At 47.6% G+C, this 25,447-nt stretch overlaps 1 protein-coding gene across 1 annotated transcript in view; it reads right to left on the bottom strand.

Annotated features, from left to right (window-relative positions):
- Nucleotides 1-3,887: 3,887 nt before the first annotated feature.
- The window catches only part of WWOX (WW domain containing oxidoreductase), a 1,195,262-nt gene continuing 1,173,702 nt past the window's right edge, over nucleotides 3,888-25,447 (bottom strand). The window contains exon 9 of the mRNA XM_034637805.1: nucleotides 3,888-4,917. Within this exon, the coding sequence (XP_034493696.1) occupies nucleotides 4,729-4,917 (189 nt within the window). The 3' untranslated portion in view covers nucleotides 3,888-4,728. The remainder of the gene's footprint in view (nucleotides 4,918-25,447) is intronic.

The raw sequence follows: 25,447 nt of genomic DNA, 5'->3' as shown, positions 1-25,447 counted from the left end.
CACAGTTGTTCCGTTTAGACGAGTCTAAACGAGTTTGAATGTAGGAGGTAGAGCGGGGAGGGATGAAGCCGGAGGGGCAAGAGAAACCACAGACGCAGAGTGGTTTGGAGATGCATGGGCTCAGTGAGGTGAAATTTCTGGGACAACGTCACACAGGAAGTGGTGGCCCCAGGATTCACATGTTCTTCTCGTTGGTGAAAAGGGGACAGTGACATTTAATTCAAAAGTAGTGAGATTTAAAAGGACAAAATGGCTTTTCAGTTCAACGTTTTGCACGCGTCTTGGTAAGCACTCAGGAACCGGGACTTTATAAAAGTGGATCATCTCCTCTGGGGTGACCAGCATCAAAGGAGCGATGGTCATGACTCCAAAGGAGAAGGACGGGCTCCTCGTGAACATCCGATAGAGTCAGGAAAGCAGGGGGAGGCGCACAGCCTCTTTAATCTGAATGAGTGATGGAGATCTTCTATTTGCATATATCTATTGGGAAAATTAAAAGCAGCTTTTCTCCCACACACAAGATGCCGCGGGGCGGGCCTGGTACACAGGTCAGCTTCGAGGAGGGCCGATCTTCCTGAGTGGTGTGGCGCATTTCATAAGAGCACACGGCCCCTCGGCGAGGGGGGTACACGCGGAAGCCAGAATGAACCTGTGCTCCATTGCGTGCTTAGTTGTGGTCTTTACCCGGTGTTCAGATGGGGTCCCTGGAGTGTCTCTGTTGGTGACTGTGAGGAAGTCAGGGCATTCGTTGGTTGAATAACGTGGTAAAGAGGTGCGAGTGCGGCGGCTTTTTTTATTCTACCCAAACTGAATGTAGACTCACCTGGAATTTCCACTCTAATTAAAAATTGTGAACTTGGTCCAGTGGGAAAATGAAAGACAAAGTGCTTCTGCCTTAAATAAGGAGACTGGTTGCTTGGGGGTATTTTATATAAATAGTTACAGATCATGACAACGTGAGATTAAAATATGTAAAAGGGGGCGCCTCGGTGGCTCAGTTGGTTAAGCATCTGTCTTCGGCTCAGGTCATGATCTCAGGGTCCTGGGATGGAGCCCTGCATGGTGGTGGGGGGGGCCTGCTCAGTGGGGAGCCTGCTTCTCCCTCTCCCTCTCCACCCCACCCCCTGCTCCTGTTCTCTCTCTCAAATAAATAAATAAAATCTTTAAAAATATATGTAAAAAAAACCCTAAATTGCAACACCCAATATGGATGAGGTGGTAAAAAAACAGAAACATGTATGTCCTGCTGGTTGTAAACCCGTCCAGACAGCAGAAGGCAATATGCAGTAAGAGCCAAATAAGAGCTCTTGGACCCAATAGTTTCATGTCTACAAATGTGTGCTGAGGAGGTGAATTCACAGGAGGAACAAGCTGTATGCATAAAGATGTGAAGTGAGCCATTAGTTCTAGCAGCAAAAACTAGAAATAACCTAAGTGCTCCCTCGTATGAATTTCCAAACGATGACCCACTGGCAATCCAATATATTTGGCATTTGTTAAAATTGCTGAAAACTGAGGAATAAGTTAATTTGCAGGAGGAAAAAGGGAAAAGAGAGGCAGGAAACCAAATAGTACAAAGATTTAAAAGGTAATAAACAAAGATGAAACTCTGCTGGAATGGTGGTCTTGGAGCCTTTCTAAGAATTACCTTTAGTGTTCTTACCTTAACTCATCAAGAGGCGTAATTCAGAGCAGTGTTTTAAGGGACCATGTGGAAAATATTTTGTGATGTTCCTTCATATTCTAAAATGAACTCAACCAAACTAGCTTGGATGTGTTGAAAGGCACAAAGAGTTAACACGTCGGGGAAATACTGCTCTTTTAGAAGCTTTTTCATTGTAAACTTCTAAAAATGGTACCTGCTGGTGACCAGAATGGGCAGCCAGTGTGCAAGGCAGGCTCTCTGGCCTAGTGCTGACCTTAATGAAAGTCATCAGGCCTCCTTCACTGAAGTTCAAAACAAAACCACCCATAACCCCATTTTAAACAGCAAAACCACAAGCCACAGCTTTAGTCTGTGCTGGGGATGCTTCCATTTCTTGTTTCCTATTGATAGAAGGGTCTCCCTCAATCAGCCTTGGAAGTGAAAATTGGCCGCCTTTGGGAGGGAAAGCCACTCAAAAGTAAATGACATAGAGCAACCGCTCTCTCTTCATGTTCCGGGTGGATCCAAAGGCCCTGCACCGTGGTGGAGAACTCTGGACGCTGAGTCCATTAGAAATTAAACCTAGGGAACCAAGGCCAGATGCAGACCTCTTCATAACCAGGATGAAAGGAAAGGTATGGGGGGCTGGTGCTGGATAAACGGCTTGTAAGGAAATAATTTGCAAAGGTTATACTCGGCGCTGGGCACTGGGAGGACAGCCAGGTCCCATGCTTGGGTACAAAACCAAATCATCTTCTTTGTGAATAATTTGCTCATTTTATAAATTCAATGAGCATATACTGCTGGTCTATGGGTTACGGGTTAAACAGCACGATGTAGCATGTGGTGCATGGATCTGAAGGTGATGGACCTAGATTCAAATATGGACTCAGCTACTCAGCAGCTAGGGGGCTGTCCATAGTTTCCGTAAACCTCCAGATTCATCATGTGAGCGTAAATAAGAAAATGGGTGTGACGGACCTAGACCAGCAACTGGCCTGTAGCAGACGATTGACAGTAGTATCTAGGAGCAGTGGTAACGGGAGAGGCGGGTCACTATGATATAATTACAGTATCTGTCACCTGTGCATACGTATTACAGACGCTTTACTGCACGCGTGCATGCACGCACACACACACACCTGACTTCCGGTGAGCAATAGCAGCCTTGGATGTAGATAAGCTAAAAGAAAGAGGAGTGAGGCTCATGGCGTCCACGTGCTCACCTTGTACAATGTGAAGATGCCTACAGACTGAAAGAGAGCAGGAAAAGTGGGTAGTCACCCTAAACGCTGGGCTTCCACAATGTAGCACTGAGTATATGCTTGCTGAGTGAATGATTATATGCAGACTTTGTCGGACTTAGAGAGCTTCTGGATTTGGGGGAATACTCACCTCTCCTTGTCAGGTTCCCCCAAGCCGATTCTTACCCTCCTGATGCAGGATCCTTATGGGAACCAGCACAGTGACCTTGACAGTGCAGTGGGCCGCCAGCAGATTCTCCCTTGGTTCTCTTTGATATTTTAGATATTACCTTGGCTGATGATACTCTGATGTCTTCTTTGCACTGGCTTAACTTCTACCTTCACCAAATGCCCAGAGCTTAGCTAGAGTTAGTCACCTCTCTGCTCAGCCCAAAGAACTTAAGATGATGCATCCTATTGGAAAGGATGTGTTTAACCCATCAAAGAAGTGGTGGCCTTGGTTCAGGGTATTTGCATGATTTTTGACCTCACACCTGGTATTTCCTGGCATTTCAGCAAAAGCATTCTCTATCAGGCCTAAGCAGATTTCCTTACATCCCTGCTGGAATGGGAAGAGGGGTTAGTTGGAAAGAGACCCCAACTGCCCCCATTCTGATGCACAGAGAGATTCTCTGGTCACCAAGAACTTGGTAATTACAGGGGCAGCAAACCATTGAGGACCGAAAGAACCCACTATAAGTAATAACAAAACCTCTCAAGGTGAAATTAGACAATAGTCATTTTCCTTTTTCTCTTTCTCCAACAGAAAATATGATGCTGGCATGCTAATCGCGGGAGACAACTTGGCCCACAGACAGCCACAAAGCACAAAAACAAAACAAACTCCGAGAAGAAACAAGAGCGGTGTTTTCCTGGCATCTACAAGAAGCGCTTTATTTTTCCTCTAAATTTCTTTTCTAAAAAAACAAAACAAAACAAAAAACAAAACTGAAACAAACATTTAAAGAGACAGTGCGAACTTCAGGTGATAATATCCAAGCATGTTCTTTTATTAAGCATAGGACGGGAGGAGAGGAAGGTGAAGCGGAAACGCTCAAGCAGGATAACTGGGAGGCTGGAAACCTCCACGATCAGGTTGCTTCTTGAAACTGTAAGTGAGGAATGAAGGGAACAACTTTTTTTATCCTCTGCCCCCAAAATATCCTGTATATTCTCACAGACGCAATGCTTCCTTTCTTGCCTGCCAAGGTGTCTAGGGAATGATTTGCAAAATTTTTTTGTAATAATCTTTCAAGAAATTTTTGGGCAGCTTTGGCAAGGGGGTCGGTGGGCCAGCCCTTTTGTGACCCACCAGCTCTGTCCATCCCACCCATTTCTAAGTGTCACCTCCCTCTTGGCTGGCTGGAACAGGGGTCCCAAAGCTCTCTCCCCCCGTCACTGCTGCACCCATGCAGACTTGGTCAGGACGAATGAAAGGATAAACAAACACTCGCCTCTTCTTCCCTAAATAGAAGAAGGCCAGCTCCTGGCCACCGTGTGGCTGTGGTGGTGGCTGGGGGGCAGGGTGGCTCGGGCTTCCACAGGGAGATGAGGAACCTGCACACCAGCTAAGCCTTCACCTTCCAAGAGGCCACCACCAGGAAAGAGACGCCAGCCTCGCCCAGCCCAGGAAAAGAGATTGGCCCCCTGGCCCTGCGCGTCCCTGCTTCCCGTCGGTACTTGACATTTTTTTCACTCTGTTTTGACTACTCTTACTCCCTTTACCGCGGCGGATCTGTGTCGGGGGGCACGGAAGGCCCCTGGGTAGTACGTTGGTGGGGGTCCAGCGGCAGCAGCTACGCAGGCGCAGGGGCGCAGGGCGGGTGTGCGCTCCGGTGCTTAGCCGGACTGGCTGCCCGCTCCCTCCTGGATCAGCCTCTCGCTGAGCGCCCACAGGGCCCGCGCCGTGTCTTCGCTCTGAGCTTCCGGGGACGGCACGCAGCGGCAGCAGTTGTTGAAGTACATCCCTCCCAGGCCCTCGAGCTCCGGAGCGGCAGCGCAGTAGACGGTCGTGGCAGCTCCTTGTTGCTGGAAATCAAAGAAAGACCAAAAAAAAAAAAAAAATTTTTTTTTTTTTTTTTTTTTTTTTAAATAAAGAGGCGATGAGCTGACTTCATTCTGTCTGGGAATTAGCAAGCCTCGCCCCGCCTGGATCGGATGCGCCTGGATCTCAGCATGGCCAAGGGACTGAACTCCGCACGTGACTGTACAAGGTATGACGTGACCATCCTGGGAAAGCAAATTCATCAACTCTGCTCGTAAAGCTGGTGTCACTTTTTACACCTCGTAGAGGAAAAGGCTTAGAAAATAAATATGCATATCAGTCACATCAGAGGTCTCTTCTGAGCAAAGAGAAAAGGATGGCATCCTTTTGAACGCCCAAGAACAAATTCATCCAACCCACTGACTTCTCAATGCATGATGTAATTTGACACTGAGATGATTCTAGAACCTTTGGTCTGAATTAAACCAACTGCTCTAATAATGGCCCATCGGATAGAAAACCCAGAGAGGGACTGGTGCCTGATCTTTCTTTTGTTTTTTGCCCACGGTGCTGCTAGGGGAAGAGTTTTTAGTGCTGTGTGAAAATGTTTGAAACAGACATACACACGTACTCCCTGCCATTCATACCTGCCTCATGTGGACACACGACACGTGTATTAATTCATCCAGATCCTATGAAAACCTTTTGGAAATGTCGTATTCACCCCATATTTGCAATGGGACAGTGACTAAGGGGGTACAGTTCCTCCCGGCCCACCTCAAATTGTAAGTTGCAATGAGTGCGATTGATTACTTTCGATTCACCTTTTGAGTAACAGTTGGTGCTGTGGCTAGGGATGTGAGTGCCGGCGGGGCACCATATCATCCCGGCTGACACGATGCTGTCAGGGATGCTGTAAAGAGGGCAAGAAATCACTTTGCTTTGCAAGCCATAATTAAAAATAATAGGCTGGTGTTCACAGGGAGACATGGTAGGCACGGCTCTAATTTAAAACCAATAGAGTTTCTCTGGTATCTTAGGATTATTTATGTGCATCAAGGCCTTGCTGCACCAACTAATTATCAGCTGATGGGGGGGTGGCGGAAGAGGATGGAAAAGGTAATGGGGGTAAGGTCGCCATTAGAGAAGACACTAAGGACGTTTGACAGTGAGGGAAATGCATTTCTGTCCCCACCCGAAGCTTACTGTTTTTCCTGCCCCTACAAGGTTGACATTGTGCCCAAGCAGAGTGCTTCGTGGAGACTCACCACCCCCACCCCAGGTGGTTTGATCTGTGCTTCCTGTGATTGTGCTCTAGAACCACTGGGTGCCGAGGTCATTTTGAGAGTCAGGATCTCTAGGTGTTAAAAGTTTAGGAAAGTGCTATAAAGCAGACGACTTGAGTTTTTTTGCCTGTTTGTTTGGTGGGGGAGGACTTCAGTGTCAGTTTCGATGGTCGTAATTGAATTAGTCTGAAAAGTAAATGGTCAAACACAGTCAAGCGACAGGATTGTGGGGAGTGGTGTAGAGTGGTATGGGGGTGGGATGTCGTCAGACTTGAGTTCTGATGATTACTGGCTTCTTGACTGGGTTGGAAAGTCCGTTAGTCCAGAATTTGAACACCCGACGTGACTTTGATTTAATTAAACAGTAATTGGTGTTTAACTTCCCCAACCCCCTCACCATGCCCACGCCCCAAATAGCCGGTTACTTTCTGGGATTCAGCTATTTCTTTTTGGATTGACTCGTGTGGCTCGCGTGTAACGGAAATAAGCTCATGCCATCCAAATGCCCTCTCACTGAATTATCACTCCTAATAACCCTTAGCTTAGCACCTGGCACAGTTATCGAAAGAATTCCGAGCGGCTTATCCGACTCTTCTGTGTCCCATGTGGGGGAAGAAGGGAAGCAAAGTGCCTCTAAAGACAAACTGAAGAACTGAGATGCTCATCCCGGTAACTCAAGCCAAATATCATCTTGGCCTCGATTCTTAGCGGAGTTCAGGTGGAGATGGTGTTTTGCATAATATTCTGGATATCTTAGAGTTCCACTTTACTTTGCAGCTGCCAAAACCACCAAAGAAAGAGTGGTCAGGTGATTTGCCATCATCAGCTCCCAAGGTCAGCTCATCCCCCAAACCGAGGCTCCCCACCCCTGCTCTTGAGTGCTTATAATCTCGGCATTCGCACAGCACAACAGTGATCAGATCTCTCCAATCCTGAGAGATCAAAGTAGGCCACTGGGGAAAGCAAGAAGCGGAATGCTTCCAAACTCAGTGTAATATCTTGCCACCGTGACCTTCTAAAATGATACCACGTTGCACTCTTGCACTGTTGGAATATGATCTTTTCACAAAGAAATTCTGCACTTCTATTGATTCCGAATCAGGTTGACGAGGGAGCTTGGGGCATGCCTTTTCCCTCCACGGACTCTGAAAGCAATTGCCGTTGACCTCCTTTCACGTCAACCAATGTGTGGCTACCATGCTGGAAGCCATAAATTTTAGAAAAGCTCCATCTCTTACCAAGACCTGGTTTTGATCCACAATCTTAATGGCATCACAGGTGGCGCTGGCTTTGCAGAAGAACGTGGCGCCGTAGGGGCCCCTGAAAGCAGAGACCACGTCCACCGCGAAGAGGAACTGCATACATCTGGCAAAGCCAGCCTCTGTGTTCTTGCTCCATTCGGCTGGTGCCCTCCTTCCTGTCCTCCCTGGTTGGACGCATGAGTAGTGGCGGTACCTTTCAGTCCCAAGCCCGCTCCCCTCCTGGCTTCTTGGGGAATTCTCTTTTCAGCTGTACCCACGGCAGCCTCTGAGTGACATCTTTATAGGATCAGATGTGATGACAGTTTAATAACAAGTTCTAATTTTTGGCTCATCAGCTTTTTGGTCTGCCTATCACGAGAAGGAGACAGAGCCACATCAGGGAAATCTCATTAGTAAATAAGCCGGTATTGCTGATACAAGATAAAACATTTTTAAACTGATAAAAAAAAAATTAAAAGAGCCCTTTAATCACCATCGAATGACTTTCATGCCACTTTTTGGGGCATCGGTACATAATTCAGAGAAGATGAAAGAGCCGTATAAAGGAAATAATGTTAACAACTCTGCTATAAAATATCTGAAGCAATGTCTTGTTGATTGTCACCGCCGCTCCACTGAGTCATCGTGATAAAATAATAGTGGCACCTTGACACACAAACACCGGCTGGAGCTGCGGGTTCCCCTAAATGAATCTTTAAGAACAATTTATCGGAAGCCTGTAGGTTGCAAGCGTTGCAAACCCCGGGAACTGGGGTGTCGCAGCTCCGTCCGAGGGACACGGGGTGAGTTAGTTAGGGCGTGGATGACGTGGGGACTGAGAATTTCTGGGAAGCCCAGCAGAATCTCTAATCATGCCGGAATGCCATTTCTGATCTAGTCAAACATTTGCGAGCTGCCAGAGGAGAAGTGTGCCATCAATCTTTTATAGTGGATGCGGAATGACCTATGATTCTTTTTTTGGGATTAAGTTCAGAGTATCTTGGTAATAAGGGTTCATCATTCTCTTTCAGAAATAATTTGTCAGATTTGCAGTACAATCTGCAACTACAGAAAGGTGGGATTTAAAAAGCAGTTGTTTATTTATAGTTGAGGCCCTGAGATCTAAATTATCCATCCTTCCAAAACCCTTTGTTGGGATGGAAATGTTAAGTAGCCGCTTTTCATCAACATTTATTTGATAACTGCTGGCCATCAATTTGGAACTGTCAGCATGGCATACAAATGAATATTGACTCTTCTAAAGGAAAAGGTACCGAGGTTTCTGATAAACAATAGATGGTAGAGAAAAAACCACCCACATATTGATATTTGTGATGCATTGGTTAGTACTCTAATATAACTTACATTTTAATAAGGACACACACTACACAATGTTCAGTTTTCAAGCTCCTCTATTTTAAAATGCATGCTTACTTAAAAGGAAGACTATATTCCTGTCTTAAGGTAGGTTTCACTATGAGACATAAAAAAAAATAGGGACACACTGTCACGGAATATCTATATATGCAGTGATCTCGAGAGTAGTAAATGTTCTAAGATTGCTTTCCTACAGACATATTGATACCAGGACATCACACAGCAAATGTTGAATGAGTCAGTTCAACAAAAGTGGCTGTGTCAAGAAAGACAGCACAGAAGTTAGCCTGAGCTTGGAACCCCACGGCAGGGAACAAGAGCCCTTTTGGAAGTGGGTGGTGATTACCGTGCTGAACTCCCGGGACAGTGATGGCAGGAAGGCAACACAGGTGCATCTCCAAACCCCCCAAGCTTTCCCTTTTACCCCCTGGGGTCCGTTAGGCAAACACACACTTGCCCAGTGCAGAACCAGCCACCTGTCCAGTGGCTCCAGAGCATGGTGATGCCTCAGCCTCGGTGGACACGAGGGACTGAGCGCACGTGCCTCCGGTGGCAGCAGCTGCCTCCACGCCCTGTCTTTCCCTGTCTCCCAGTAACACTCCCAAAAGAAGAGTCTTGGAACCACTCTACCGGGTAAGCGCAACGCCATGTTTCGGAGCTCATCTCCAGATACTTGGTACACATCTGTCCCTCAAAAACAATTTAAATACCCAATGTGAGAGGCAAACGAAAGCAAACTGCCACCCAAATGTTATCAGTTCCCTACCCATCATCAGAGATCAATCTTTTAAGCCCCCAGCATGTGCCCTGTGTTTCATTAGTTCATGGAGTCAGGCAGCGTGCAGGGGAACAAGGCTCAAGGGCTCCCCAGGAGCGCGACCACAGGCACCAAGTCACCCCCTTCCTCCATGCTTCATGCTCCCGTAATCCAATTGACAGTCGTGAAGTAGGTGCTAATCAATGAACACACCGACTTCCACCAAAGTTATGTGAGGCACTGGAAGAGAACAGGGCACCCGAGAGGACGCTGTCCTCCAAACCGTCATGCTCTTCTAGCGAGAGGTTGCCATCAGGGACTGTTTGAGGGGTGACAATGGCTAGCGTGTATTGCGAGCTTACAACCCGTCAGGCACCGCACAGAGAGCTCTGTAAGCGTGATAGTCTAACCCCCACCCAGCTCTCTGCTTCAGGGACAACTATTATCCCCATCTGCAGAGAAGCCCACTTAGTATCAGAGATTAGAAGCAACGTGTCCAAAGCCACACAGGTAACCACAGAGATCGACCCACTCCAGGGTCTGTATCAGCTGCTGCAAAGCCTCCTTCCCAAACAGGGGACACAAATGTTTGCATATGGCCCATTCCCTGCGGTGTGTCTCCCGCTTGGCAGAAGCTTCCTTACGAGGCCCGCCTTGCCTTCGTCTTGGCCACGCCTTGTCTGGCCACAGTGTGATGCCGCCACGCAGCTTAGGATGAAATGGGCTGTCACGTGTTCACCTGAGAAATGTTAAAAGGAAAATTTTTCCGTTGTTGATTTAGTCAGTGAACTAAATTGAAATTATATCCATTTGGATTAACAAGACTGAAGACTCGGCGCCACCTCAGAAGATCCAGCAGCAAATGGCCCTTAATAGACAGGTCACCTGATTCAAAATGCCACCTCCACGGGCCAGATTTGCCCAGCTAAGGAACCTACTCTTGGATCAGAGACCTTTTTTTTTTCAGAGCATGAACTGAACCACATCAAAACCAGTGAAACCTAAGCAAATCTCCATCTTATAAAATCGCACGTATCAGATGAGTGTGGCCTTTTGGAAGAGAACACCTGACACGTCCTCTCAGGTGTGCAGAAGACACTCTGGTCCCCACTCCCCACCCTCCCCTAACAACAAATTTACTCCTACAGATTCCGAACAGTTGAGTCCCACAGAGGCCCGAGACCATATGGGCCTGGATTGGATACATGCAGATACTTCCTGTTGCCATCAAAACACAAGTTTTTTGGGTTTTTTTTTCCACAGCCTTTGGGAGTTTTGTTAACTAACTCATAGGTTGTTCTTAACATTACAGAAGGGAAATACTTCTCAATTTCTCAAATAGAAAACAGTGAAGAAGATCGGGAGTGCAGATGTTTGCTTTTAACTGTGGAGGCTTTAAAAGTCTGGGAGAGTGTTCTGGAACATCCGTTTAGATCGCATTCGGATTTTCAGCCTGACGGAAGAGAACCTGCCCACTCGAACGCAATGGGCTTCAACAATGGGGTAGGATATTCTCCTCTTGCCACAAGCAAACAGGTTTTGTTTTTGTTTTGGGGTTTTTTTTTTTGTTTTTTTTTTTTTTCTAAAACGGGTTTTCAACTTGGGAAAACCTCAGAGGTTCTTTTCAGTTAACTTGTCTCTCCCACAGTAGGCAGTAGGTGAAGGAGTGTCATTCCCCAGGTGACACTGGGGACACAGTCTATGAGGGGGGGGCTTGATGGTGGGAGGACCAAGCAATGGGCCAGCCAATCCATTACCATAAATGCAGCTGGTCCCAGCACAGGCCAGAGCCACAATTGCAAAAGGTGTGTTGAATGAAATGTCTGAAGGGGAACAAATGTACATCTTTCGAGAAATAGCCCCAGACCTCCATTTGGAGACAATCTGCAAGGTGACACGAAACCTTTCTTGTTTGCACTTCCGGTCTCCCAAATATTACATCCCCTAATCCAAGTCAGACTACAAGGACCATAGCATTCCCCTTTAAAACACATGAGTTTCTAGCACGATCATTACAGAGAATGACTTGGAGACCAGGGCAGAACAAAACGCAATGTCAGGACGAGAGCTGCTATTACTCCTCTGACAAATATTTGCAGGAACAAGCTCAGAGACTAGTAGGTTCAGGGTGGAAACCTGGAAAGGATTTTTTTTTAAGACAGAAGAATATATTTGTCTCCACTAGCCTTAAGTTTTGGGGAGGAAAAGACAGCCAATCCCAACCATCCAAAAAGGCCCAAAGCATGTTTATTCTGGGAAGGCCAGGCACGAGAGGATTTTCACTTAGGCTATCAGCGGATTTAAGGGCGCACTGACCTTGGTAGGCTTTCAGGACCTGTGTTTTCAATTCAATGAACTGTTCTGAACTTTCCCTTGAAATAAATAAGGCCCTTTTCATACCTCTTGTGTGTTCCAGAATCCCTGCCATAAATGTTCCAAGGGCTCCTTGACAGATTTATGTCTGGGCTCAAAAGAGTGGAGGAGAAATATTTAGAATGATTTCATCTTTCTGAAACCTGCTGTTTTTGGAGACTGTAGACCTGCCTTGGGTGGAGGTGGGGGGGCTGCTCTGCATGAGGGAAAAGAAGAGGAATGGCTCAGGTACAATCCGGCTGGGCGATACTACTACGGTTCAGTCCCCCTTCCACTCGTGCCCGCCAAAAACATTCTACAGCTGATTGGGCCTGAATGATGGTCTCCTTAAAAATAAGACAGGATGCCACTGACTGTCTCTGAGCCATGAAAGCCGCCCCTGGGCATTGCCTGGATTACCCACATTGCTCCAAGTACAGTTTCTTTCCCAATGGGGAGTTCTCTTGCTGGGATGGAAGAATGCATTGGGGTACCCATTCTTCCACGGGTTAGTGTGAAACGACTAAGCAGAAGAGCCATAGAAATTTGCTACCAAAATTGGCATCATCCTTCCACATGGGACAGGTCTGATCGCGGGTTACTGGAATTTTCCCACTGGGCTGCCTCCGACGCTCGCGCTGAAGGACTACTGGGTGTTTATAAGAGATAAAAGAAGATATGTAGTGTGTGTTAATTTGAAACATTCTACATTTTTACTCCTTAATCCTCAGTTATAGCTAGCTCTGTATACTGTATATAAATGTATGCCTCTATATTTGCCATGTATACTGAAATAAACCTTTGAAATAATTGCCAGGCAGAATTAATGGGTTCTGTTCCAATATAATGGTGCAAAGAATATCTTCACAGTACAGGTGAAAAAAAAAGCTCCCCCCTTTCTGCTGCATGGACTCCCCCCGCCGAGTCGGCCTGCCACGTTGGCTCTTTTAGAAAACCAAGAGCTGACTGTTTTTGCGAGCAAGCCAGATTTCAGGGCAAACCCCAAACAAGCTGTTTGTTTAGATTTTAAGGTAGACAGTTCATTTACACCCAGGTCACAGAACTATTCTACAACGTAGTACTGAAAGGCACGGGTGAGTGGGGGGAATAAAACCCAGAGGGTCTTCTGACGGGGCCACAACGTGGCAAAAAATTAACTCTGTCTTCCAGAAACGAATGGAAAAAACGGACTTTGGGATAATTCCGACCTCACAGGCAGGCACCCATGCCTGGCCCCGCTGTTCGCATTAGGCTTGTGCGTTTTCATAGCGAGCTCTCTACAACACATCATTTCCCAGGCTCAAAGACGCTGGCCTTGTTAATATTTCATTTAGAACATACTGTGGAGAGCGTCTCATTTATATTACTTCCATAATTAATGGTGATAGCTTAGGCACTGCCTTTACACAGAGAGATCTCGTCACGGTGGTCGATGGGTAATGAGAAACAATAGATATTTCATTCACCAGCAGCTTGTTGCTAGTTAGTAGGAAATGATCGTGTGTGCTGCTGCTTTAATTGCCAGGGTAAATAATTCTGCCTCAGTGTTAGTGAACATTTTAAAGCACTTGATGCAAATAGACTAGGAACAAAACAAACAAAAAAAAATTACCTTGATTATACAACACCTTAGCATAGAAAGTTACAAAGGTATGTCTTTTTTAAAAATTGTATTCTATCATGCAAATATCTAAATATGCATGTGCTGACTACTCATCTACTGTATTTTAGGAAATACAATTAGGCTGCCTTTCTCTTCTCCTATGTAGACTGTAAATAACTAGATCTTTCTCATTTCCCTGTGTAAATATATGTAAATACTAACAAGCTATGCATGCTGATATTCTAGGCAATTTCAGGTACTTTTATAATCTGAAGGCATGTACTTGAACTGGTTTGTTAAAAGGAAAAAAAAAAAACTCTCTCAAACTCTTTAAAGCTGACTAGAAATTAAAGACTTCTTCCTAGATCGTTGTGGTTTCGTTTGCTTTCTCATCCCTGAACAGTCCTCCACTCAAATTCCCTCACCTTCTCCCAGGGAGGAGACACATAGGCACGCGCCTGGGCCAGGAACAATGTGGAACTACTTGGCTTTCATTTCTACCCACTTTCCTTGGGTTTCCTATAGAACTTCTAGAATCATAAGATAGGCGTCTTTGGATTTTTCTAGCAAAAGAATCTGGAGTAAAAAAAAAATCATATTTATTGTTCCCCTACTATGTGCCAAGCACAGTGCTAGGTGCTTTCCATTCCCAACCCCTATGAAAGGATCCTGTCATTACCATTTCAAAGATGCAGAAACTGAGTCACAGCAAGATGAACGCATGCCTAAAGTGACAAAACTATTAAATGCCTCCCAAACCCTGATTCTTTCCTATATGCCAAGGGTCGGTAAGTAAACTTGCTCTGCAAAGGGTCAGAGAGAAAATCTTTTAGGCTCTGTAGGTCATACAGTCTCTGTCACTGCTCAAATCTGCCACTGTTGTTATGAAACCAGGCAAAGACAGTACATTCACCAATGAATGTGGCTGTGTTCCAATAAAACTTTATTTACAAAAGCAAGGAGAGGGCCAGATTTGGCGTACTGGCCTCAGTCTGTCAACCTCTGCTCTACACCCTGCCAAAACTCAGTTGTTCTTCAACAGAACATGAACATTTCCCTTTCGAGTATGTTTATGTGTTTGATGGACTGGGGAAATCATTTGATCAATTGAAAATTCTCCATTTCTTCCCCGCAGGTAGCAGCATTATTTGTAGAAGTCATGAAATAATAAGGAGGTGAGCAAAAATGAAGTCCCTTGAGCTTATAAATCAAGCTGTCTTCCTCAGACAAATCTCATTGCCAGGTTTCAATTTAGTTACCTTTTGTTTTCATAAATGGGAATGGAGGAAAAAGGTATGAAAGACTAAGGTAAAAAAAAAAAAAAGGAAAAAAGCGATGGAGCAACGCTCCCTCTTCAATGAGGGGAAGGAGGCTATTACCTCAGGTATCTATGGAAACCAAGCAGCACGCAAACTTTTTAAGGGTCGGAAAACAGCGTTTGTGTTTGAAGATGTTTTTCCCAAGTATGATGCTTCAGTGTAAATGCATTAATTGACAGTTTCCTTCGGGACTTTTTTATTGAAGTGTCCAAACTTAATTTGATGGCACAGGGAACTCTCTGGAGCCCTTGAAGAATGCTGCAAAGTTAGGTCTTTAGAGAACTGAGCCGGTTCTGGCATCCCCTACAAATCCAAGCCTCCTCTCCTGCAAACCAAGTGAAGAACCAGCACTTGCTCCCCGCAGTTTTCCCTTTAGAACGCCCTCCGAAGTCACTGTGGGCTGGGAGGGACTTTTCCTAGCCTCTATTCTGACAAGAATCAGCATCACCTCCTTGCCCTGCAGGGACTGGGGGAGAACGAGAGACCTCCGTGTTCTGCTGTCCAGGGGACAGCGTGGGAGGGTGGAAATAGCCCAGGAGCTGAAGCCATTTTGCCTTCAAAGTTCAAGGGGCAGCCATCTTGCTCACCAACCTTAGCCCAGTGTCTCTGGCTGTCACACTGGCCATGGAGTCCACTGCTCCCCTGGTTCCCTGGCTGCTGCACCAGACCCAAGTTCACATCCGTGTCCCTGGGGCCCTGACATTTCAACAACGGCCACAATTATTTGTTAAATGCTATAAAATTTCAGATACTGCTGCCCACCTCTTGCCCCCCAGGGCCTTCACACATATCTCCTCCAAATCTCCCTGTGCAACGGTGCCTAGAGAAAGGGATACACAGATGGACCCATAGGTGAGCAAGCAAGTGCAGTTTAAAAAAAAAAAAAGTGCAGTAAAAATACAGAATCTAGGTGTTTTGGGTAGATGGGTGGCTGCTACAATTCTCCTTCAAGTTTTCTACTTAAAAGCTTTTATAATAAAATGTTGGGAAAATATACACATCCATCCCTGTGGGGTACGGTACCCATTTTACATATGAGAAAGCTGAGGCACAGAAGTGGCACTGAGTGGCCTGAAGTCCTCTACCAGGTAAGTGGTGACATCCTTCTTGAAACTCATGCCCATCCGGCTGAGGTGTTCCTTCCATAAAGGGCCCATGTGCATCTCTAGTCTACCTCCCGGGGCAATTAATCCCATTCCTCTAATTCTACCAGTCGGATTTTTGCCTCAAAACATGAAAACTGGTTTTGCCATACTATTCCCACCAGGCAGGTGGGGATCCCCAACTCAGAGCCCACAAATCAGTGAAGAGCAAAAGTGACTCGCATGTGAAGGGATGCGAATTTGCACCCACTTGTTTGGTGGCTATTTAATTTAGCCTTTGATTCTAAGTTCCTGAAGGCAGAGGGGAGTTCACACAGGCTAGGTGTGGAAATGCTGATGCCTTCCAGCCCAGGGAGAGTGTCTGCAATTTGAACAGAAAAGTCCAAGACGAAAAGGTATGCGGGGTGCTTGGGAGAGCAGCACGGTGAAGCCTGAACCAGTGTCAGATGCAGGGCTGCGGCTGTCGCAGGGGGAGGTGGGGACTGCTGGCGTTGGGGCCACATCAGGGCAAGAGACGGTTGAATGGGCAACCCTCTGGCCTGTCCTGTCCTGCTCACAGTCCTCCATCTGACGATGGTCAACACCAAATTTTAGAAGCTAAAAGACAATTTCAGCCCGATTCTGATGATTTGGGGTACAGTGTCCCCCTGGCAACCATGCTCTGCTTCCTAACTTCATATTTAAACTTTCCTCCAGGAGGAAATTCTCTTCCAGGCTCACCCGGCACCCCTACCTCTTTCCCTTCAAACCCTAGCAGATACGAAGCCTACATGTCTGCCTTTTGGTCTCCCCTCTGGAGACTCACCTGCCACCTGCCCCAGCACCTCACCTTCTGCCTATCGCCCAGCTGGGTTATTGTCTTTGAGCAGCTGGTATCTCCCAGCCCGCTAATCTCCCTCCTTCCAAACACACCCGAGTCCCTGTGTCTTGGATGGAAGAGTGTGAGGCTGGACAGGGGCTTAGAGAGGGCTAGTCCAATCCCAGCTGCCATAGCCAACAACAACAAAACAATAATGACAATGATAATGACCTATTAGTACTTCCAGTTCTCACAGGCACTTCACCAGGTAGGTATTATCACGGACCCCCCCAAAGGCTAATTAGGCAAAGCCACTCACTCCACGTACCTGGGAAGGGTCACAGCTAAGATTTAGACTGAGCTTGTCTTGGTTCAAAGCCCATGTTCTAGTTCCTGACTAATGTTGCTTCTGACCCCACACCCTCTTTGCTCTATGGCATCCTGGAATTATGCACAAATGTGGAAAACGAGCCCCATCAGGCTGTGCTCATGCCGCCTGCCTGGGTGATTTAATCCCTCTGATGGCCAAGTTGCTGTTTGCAGAGCCTCGAGGACTCTCCTCCTCCTTTCTGGGCTCCATTTCTTAGTCCTTAGATCCCTGGCTTCTGGCCTGGTGTCCTCTGCCTCTGGGGGTGTCATTTTTGCCTGCATATGACTGTGGACATACCCCAGGAGGGGTCGGAGGCCGTTCCCCTACGATGTTTCTCTTCTACCAATTGCTTCTCAGGCAAGGAGGCCTTGGAGGCTGGCAAGGCTCGGGCTAATGGTTGGGCATTTGTGGACCGTCTGGCAGGAGCCACCCACGCGGGCCCGTGCCCAGCCGACTGCAGCTGGAAGTCTCCTGCCCTCCAAGCTCTGAGAAATACTTCACTCATGACAACGGGGTACACCGAGGAACACCTTACTCTGCATTCTCCAACCATGCAGCCCCCCTGGCTGCCACACCCGATAGGAGTCATCCTCTCATAATTCCCTGGCTGGTGAAAAGGAAGGCGTATCTACCGAACAAGGCGTCAGTGAGGATACAGGCCAGCGGTGTAGCCGGCCCTCAAATTATCAAGGTGGCTGAAAATCTGTCCTCTACCGGCTGCCTCCTGGATTCCTACTCGACTGACTTTACAGCGCAGGCCGCTTTATGTGTGAATCCATATGGGGCGTGACAGCTTCTGCAGCACATTCTAGCCAAGCTCCAGAATTTCTGTGAGAGCCCTTTGGAAGTAGCTTTTATTCACATTTTATTTATAGGTAAACTAGGTCTGAACAGGTAAAATGACTTAACAAACAAATAATTCTTGTTTATTGAGTTCTGAGTTTGTGCCACCGGCCTGCCTCGTGCTAAGGAATTCACGTGACTTTCATGCTTTCAGGAAGGGTCCCGCCTGTGCCAGATTTCTTTGAGGCCACTAACCGAAATTACAGGTGGGGCCCTGAGCCCCAAAGAGGCAAAGGTCAAAGAACACGTGGCAGAGTCGGGAGCTGAACCCAATCTCTTGGGCTGCAGAACCCCACTCTTGACACTGGCAGCAGGAGAAATAGGAATGTTCTCATAGCCAGACGGATACAGGAGCATTGCACACCTATAGACTTTACGCTGTCATTTAGTAGATCTTTCAACAACAGTATGTAGTTAATCCTTTTTGAGCATCGTAGGCTTGCATGACATCTTTCATGGACACCATCCCATTTATCATACTCCCATTTGATGGACATGGCATCTGAGATCCAGAGAGGTTAAGCCACTTGCCCAAGGTCACACAGCTAGTAAGTGGTGGTGCTGGCATTTGAACCTGAGCTGCCCATGCCCTTCCCCTCTTTGCTGCATAGCATCTTGGGCCACAGAAGCCACTTCTTCACATGACACTTGTCATTTATCCAGAGGTAGGATAAATGTCTCTAGTTAGTTGCTCCATAAGGGGCATCCCAGACTCAGGAGCATGATGCTAAAACTGGGATGGAGGCCAGGGCTTCAACTACGCATGAAAACACAATGAGAGTGACTCCATGTGTTGGTTACCTTGAATCTGTGATCACGGAGGGAGCATCCTACAAAGGATAACCTTTCAATAAGTAAAAAAGGGGATAGGCTTGTTTTCCTTACTTGTTTTTAACATTCACTATTCTCTAAAGCTGCTTCTCATTCCCTAGATTTTGGTAAAGGGCCGACTGATTCAAACTGTACTACATATAAGGGCAGATCCATAATTGCTCCAGATTTCAGTACCATTTAATCCGTCCCTAGAGGCTGAGGAGTCTGACTTGATGCTAATTGGAATGCTAGGGCTTCAGACTCAGGACCACCATATCTCTAGGGCCCACACATCAACCGCCTCGCACCATCACGGTGAGACGGACCCCGCCCTGTGTCTTGGGTGTTCACGTTTCCACCATAATGAACAGGAAATCGGGTGAATGAATAAATGAATTGCAAAGCTGTAGGTTTTGTCTGGTGTTTCTAAGGCCATCAAGAATCTGGGGTCACCATCACAGTCATCCTTTTGTGAGGGTGAGGAGTCAAGCAAGATAATTAAAATTTACTTTCCCACGAGGTACTTTGCTTTGCTTAGATGACACGACCGCGAAAAGCAGAGCTGGTGACAGTTTAGCGACTGGCTCACTAGAACATGGAGGGGAGAGAGCGCCTTGATCTGCAGTTTCTGCCAACACCCATGGTGCAAATACCCTCAACGTGACCGTCGAGTGTGGGGTGGGAAAGAGGCCCACGCAGTCAGCCTGTGAGGGCTGCCGCATGACTCCGTTCCAGCACCCACCCCACTGGGGAAGGGCCCACGGAACACGACACTACGGACTGTTTGAAGATCATGACGCAGAACAACAGGCCAGGACTCAAGGTCATAAAACCCCTGGGGCGCGTCAGGCACAGTGGCAAGGTGGAAACCCAAACCAGTTTGAGATACTTGGGGATTAGAGTGACGCAGACCTGTGACTTTGAGATTTTGTTCAAGTTGGTCCCCATAATCTAGAAGCTGATTCCACTCAGGTGGCTCGCCCGGGCCAAGGTAACCATAGTTGCCAATATGTACCGAATCATTTATGAGTCCTGAACATCATTCTAGAAACTGGGCAACAGCGTCTTGTTTAATACCAAACAGCTCTGCTAGGTAGATAATGACCTCACCTCAGAGATAAAGAAACTGAGGTTCAAGGAGCTGGAACTTGGTCAAGGTTACACAGAGCTCTTGAAATGCGGTGCCAGGATCCAAACTCAGATCTTCCTAACCCCAGACCTTGGCATTTCCCTGGCTCCCTGAGAACTGTGTTCTCTATGGAGTTCAGCATCCTTGAAAACCACAAATGCCTTGTCTTAGGCGGCATCCAGTTATCATGACAAATACATGTGTGCTCCCCCCTCCACGATGTCTCCCATTGAGCCAGATAGGATCTGGGGCTCTGTGAGGTTGTGGGCGAGAGCAGGAGCTATGGGAGGACAGTATGGACACTGGGGAGATAGGGTGTCAGGGAGAAGAGATAGGGACCACTCATCGGATTGGAAATCTCAGGGACAGTGGATTATTATTTTTCAGGTATTACTGGAAGCTTGGCATATAGACTCTGAATTCACTCTTTTTGCCCAACATCACCAGCCCAGTGAGCAGAGATAACCTACTGGTAGCCAGGAGCTTCCAATACACAGTTAGGGTACACGTTCTTAGGCTGAAGGTCCTTTGGTTCAGTTTGTCCACCAACAGGCGAAGACACAGAGAAGAGGACGGTGTTTGTGCACACGGCACTTCTGTGACTGTATCAAAGGTGATAAACCTCGAAGTTGTTTTTGGTTTTGGTACTTCCTCAGATGAACTCACAAACAGGTTTCTACTGATTAAATTGCACGAGAAGAGTCTGTCCTAGAACTTAATGATATTACTGTCCCTGCTTTCAAAGTGAGTATCTTAAACAAAGGGGGCTTTTCCCCCTGAGTTAACCGGATCTTTCCTCTATGGGAGGAACAGCATTTTCAAACAAGCAATAGAAAACAATAATGTCGGAAAGGAGTGAAATAGTCTTTCCCTTCTCAACTGAAATCCCTGACACATGAGTATCAAGAACGTCAAACTAACCGAGCCGGCCGCATTTGCTCTAGGGTCCCATGTACCACCATCTGGAGTGTTTCCCCCGAACACAGTGCTTGTCCGATCTGACTTAACTATGATCCCCCTTAGCACCTGCCCCTTCGTGGGGTACCGGTTCCTGGTGTAGACAAGATGGCCACCTATCTAGCTCTCTCCTCTCCCTTTCTTCTATACCTGTACCCCACTTACATGAATGGACCCTCAAGATATGGAGGTATGGCTTCTAAGTGAGCACGTGGCTCTCTAGCAGGTGCTGTGGTGGGTTCCCAAGACCCCCCTTCTGGACCAGGGGCCACTCATGTCTCCAGCTGCTGGGCTGATGCCCACTGGGGTTCAGTCCCTCCTCGGGAACTGCTCTCAGCCAAAGGGAGCTGCCCTGCGGATGCATCCCTCTAGGGGGTGGGCCGCCTCTGCGACCACCTGGCCTCTCTGTTCTAGTCCAGGAGCTCTCTGAAGGGCCACCTCTAAAAGGGCGTCCGCTGCTCCCACATCACAGCTTGATCCTCACCCCGCCCCCCGCCGCCTGCCACATTGCCTCTCAGGCATGGGTCCCAAGAGCTCTGCCCGCCAATCCCGCATGCCAACCCCAGCTACGGTCTGCCACCTGGATGGCCAACCTGCATCTCACGACAGCTGTCTGGCTTCGGGAAACACACTCGACCCCTCTGACGCTATCTGCTCCTCTGTAAATCTGAGATGCTGATATCCTGAGAGATAATTCTGATGACTAAATCAGATCATATGTACAACGCATTTACATGGAGCTGGCACGCACGGGACACACACTCAGCACCTAACAACGGCATGGCACTAACAGAAGTAGGAGCAGTAGTCCTGGGGGCTTGTGTTCCTCTCTGCCTGGACCATCCTTTCTCGTCCTCCAGCTTGGGGGAGATGGTGTGGCGAGGAAAGCATAGACTTTGGGGGGCTTCTGGTTAGACACAGTGGATTCAGGCGTTTTTGCCCATAATCCCTCCAGAAACTTTATTAAAAGCAAAATAAGGGGAGGGTGGTAACTAACTCCATGATCAAGAAACATCAGCAAGAATTTTGGAAGATGGGAAGCAGATGGAGAAGTGGTGAGTTCTGACTCAGCAAAGCTGTGCCTACAGAAGTGGGGGGCGCCCAGAAACGAGCAGTCCACACAATGCAACTCGGGAACAAGGGAGCAGCAACGGCTGGGACCAGGGAGAAGAGAACCAGGACGGCCTGACCATACTGCGGGAGGTGTCCATGCAGAGACCTCACGCGGGGCAGGTGTGCATGAGACGCTTGCCTCATCACCAAGTTCAGATGTCACCTCCTATAACAGACACGTGTCCTCACCTTCCCTGCCCAGCCTGAGCCTTATTAGGTGGTCGTGCATGTGCTGTCGACCATGAGCTCGCTGGGAGGGCTTCTGCTCTCTGTCCAGGGCCTGGCACACGGTACACATGCTGAGCGAGTATTTCTAGAGAGATAAATGCAGAAGGACTGAATACCCTTTGCAGGGCAGAGGAAAATCCTATTCCTCAAACTCAGCTGCTGTGTAAACAACATCACTGGTCAGATTTTTTCCTCCAAATGATCGTTGGTTTGACTTTGCACAGTTGTTTTCTCGAAGCCATGACTCACAGCAGAGCTACAATTTACATGCCTCCTACGTGCCAGACGCCGACCTAAGCTTGCTTTCTCGCTCTCTTTCTCAACACACACATACCACACACGTGTTGTCCTCACAACAGTACTGGGAAATAAATTTGTGATGATTTCCCCAAGTGTACAGAAAACTGAGACGCACAGGGACGAAAGAACTCTCTGAGTTCTCACTGGCAAAGCTGGGATCCGATCCCATGCCTGTGACTCCAAAGGCCACGCTAGCACAGCAGGCCAGGAGCTAAGATGCCTCTGTAGGTCCCGATGAGCTTCCTCTTGGCCCTGAGCTTGCTTCCTAGCAGATTTCTGGGGGGCTCCGGGCCCACGGGGGTCAGCGGTTTGCCCATTGGCACTCCGCGGTGAAGGAGAGTGGGCTCAGGGGCTGCCTTCTGGAGCCCTGTGTCTCTGTGGCTGGAGGGCTGTCCAGAGTCTCACTGTAGAAGGAGAAGAGACGCAATCTCACAGGGGGCCCTGACGCTCATGTCTCCTCTTACCCTTGAGATACCAGTGATGCCAGAGTCCTGCACCTCTACCAAGCAGACAGCAAGCCTTGATGAAACTGCACAGCCTCGTGGGGATAAGTGGCCTATTTGGGTGGAGACCTGACAGGTGCCACATCCACAGGGATTTTGTGGTGGGTTGTAGAGCAGGTGTGAAACTGAGCTCAGGCCAACCTACCGACTCAGCTTCCCCCAAGATTCCGCCCCTTTGAGATCTTCTAGCGATCCTGACTGGTCTCTGGTCTAGGAGGGGTCTTTCCTCCCTCTCCACCAAATCGACAGGGTCTGACCTAGGGTCCTTGGCAGGCTGGGTGACCTGCACTGAGAAAAGGGGCTGGGCGGGGGGGGGGGGGGCATTTACAATATTTTTTAAAGCCTGAATGAAAATCATGCCTTATCCACGGTGAAACAATGCAGACTGTTATTTATGAAATCTAAATTATTGGGTGATCACCACCTCTCATCATCTGAGGTTCCGTGGAAGTAAGAAAGGGGTGCTTCCTTAAAGACAAGGCTCAGAAGCACTGGCCCATCCGTGAAGCTTTTCTTATCAGGCCACTTCCTGACCCAAGTTCCAGCAGGACCTAAAGAGCACGCGCAGCAGAGACAAGGCTGCAGCCAGCTGGCATGTGGGGAAATGCCTTACAGCCAGGGACCTCCTCTGCTGTGGGACACTGACGGCTTCCCTTCCACACCCAGCAGCTCTCACGGAGATGGGCCTGCTCCTCGGGGGTGCTCACTACTGTCCTCACTTCCCAGGCCCCCCCAGGTGGGCACCCATATGCACAAGTTGCAGCTGGTTGTGAACCTGGCCTGTGCTTTCTACTGTGTATTGTGAGATTCCCACAGAAAGCACCAGAAGGAGAACACGATACAGTGAGAATGGAAAGCATTTGGCCTGTCTCTGGATCAGAGAGGCCAGACAGGGCCAAATATTAGCAACTCTTCGAGGAGTCACAGCCACGTGGACCAACTTCTTTCCACTCTTAACCAGCCGAACTGACGTAGCAGCAGGGTGTGGGGGTCAAGGACTACGAGTGACCCTTCTTTTGTCGTTCGCCTACTCCCCAGTCACTGACTACAGCAGTGGCTGGTCCTTCATTTCAGGCCTGTAGTCACGCAATGAAACTGGAGCTCAGAGAAGTTAAGCAACTTGCCCAAGGACACACAGTAAGTGGCAGAGTTCGGACTCAGGTGTGAGGAGGGATGGCTGGGCCCCAAGTTCATGTTCTTCCCACCATTCTGTCTCTCTTGTACTGAGAATCAGCAAAGGGGATAGGCTCCACATGGGAAATTAAAACGAGAGGAAAAAAAAAAAAGAACAAAAGTGAGCGGAAGTCTGCCTTTATCAACATACAGCCATGTTGATCAGCTTCGGTGGTACCTCCGAATCACCTTGCCACCTCAAGAAAAATCTTTCCATGCTACACCTTCCCTTGGCCAAGAGGGACTGTAAGGTACAACCTCACATCTCTTTCTGTTGTCGAATCATTTCTTGCACTGTCTAGATGACAAGAAGATACCCGCTGGGCAATAAGCCCCTTGGAAATGAGATGTTGTTCGCACACGCCTCTCCAGCATTTAGCACGGCGCCTGGCATACAGCGGAGCTTAGGAACCATGTGATGAATGAATGAGTGAGTGAATGAATGAATGAATGAATGAACGAACGAACACCAGAACAAATTACCAAACAGCTGTTGGGGGCACTTTCTGTTCCGTTTCACACCAGAAGGAGGCATGCTGTGGAAATGACTCATCAGTGGCTACCCAGACTTTAAAAATATACACATTCCTTATTAGAACTGGCAGGAGCAATTTTGGGCCCCGAGAGCAGAGCTCCCTGCCCACCTAATATTACACGAGGTGTTAACTACATTATCTGGAAATACCCTATGACTAATTCCCCATCCCTTATCTTGAGGAGAAGAAAATTGTCTCTAGCATGAATGCCCCAGATTCCTGGTCAGTTTATGTAAGGCGTTTCAAATGATTGCGGTATTTTAAGCCATTTTTAGCTTAAATCACCTGATGTGTGGTGAGGCCAGAAAACCTGATCTCTTGCTCCCTTAAACTCCCTGTTTTTCCACTAATTTTGTTTAAACTACTTACAGGACCCTAAGTACTTTTCTACTGAAGAGTGAATGGGCTTATAAGTGCACATCCCCTCGACTACGTGATTTTTTTTTTTAAATAGATGACTTATTTAGCGGATTGTCTGGTATCACCCTGGGCGCAAAGCTCTATTACTTTTTGGGTGACCCCACCTTCACCGAGGTCCAGGGCAGGTGTATTTATTCTTTATCATAGCCTATTTGGTGGTTTTGTCGATGGAAAACTCTTCTGCCCGGTCCAAACAGGATCTGATAGAAACTTCCTACAAATTATGTCTCAAATAATCCTCAGCGATCGCACAAGAAATGAGCTTCCACAAGAAAGTAAAAAACTGGCCTTTCATAAGTAGCTGGAGAGGAGGGCCTTTGCTTTGGGCGTTAAAGTGACTTTTCAACCAACA

The sequence above is a fragment of the Ailuropoda melanoleuca genome, chromosome 12 (assembly GCF_002007445.2).
Source record: "Ailuropoda melanoleuca isolate Jingjing chromosome 12, ASM200744v2, whole genome shotgun sequence".
Taxonomy (NCBI): Eukaryota; Metazoa; Chordata; class Mammalia; order Carnivora; family Ursidae; genus Ailuropoda; species Ailuropoda melanoleuca.
The sequence above is the reverse complement of the archived record's forward strand: the minus strand, read 5'-3'. Positions and strand labels throughout refer to the sequence as shown.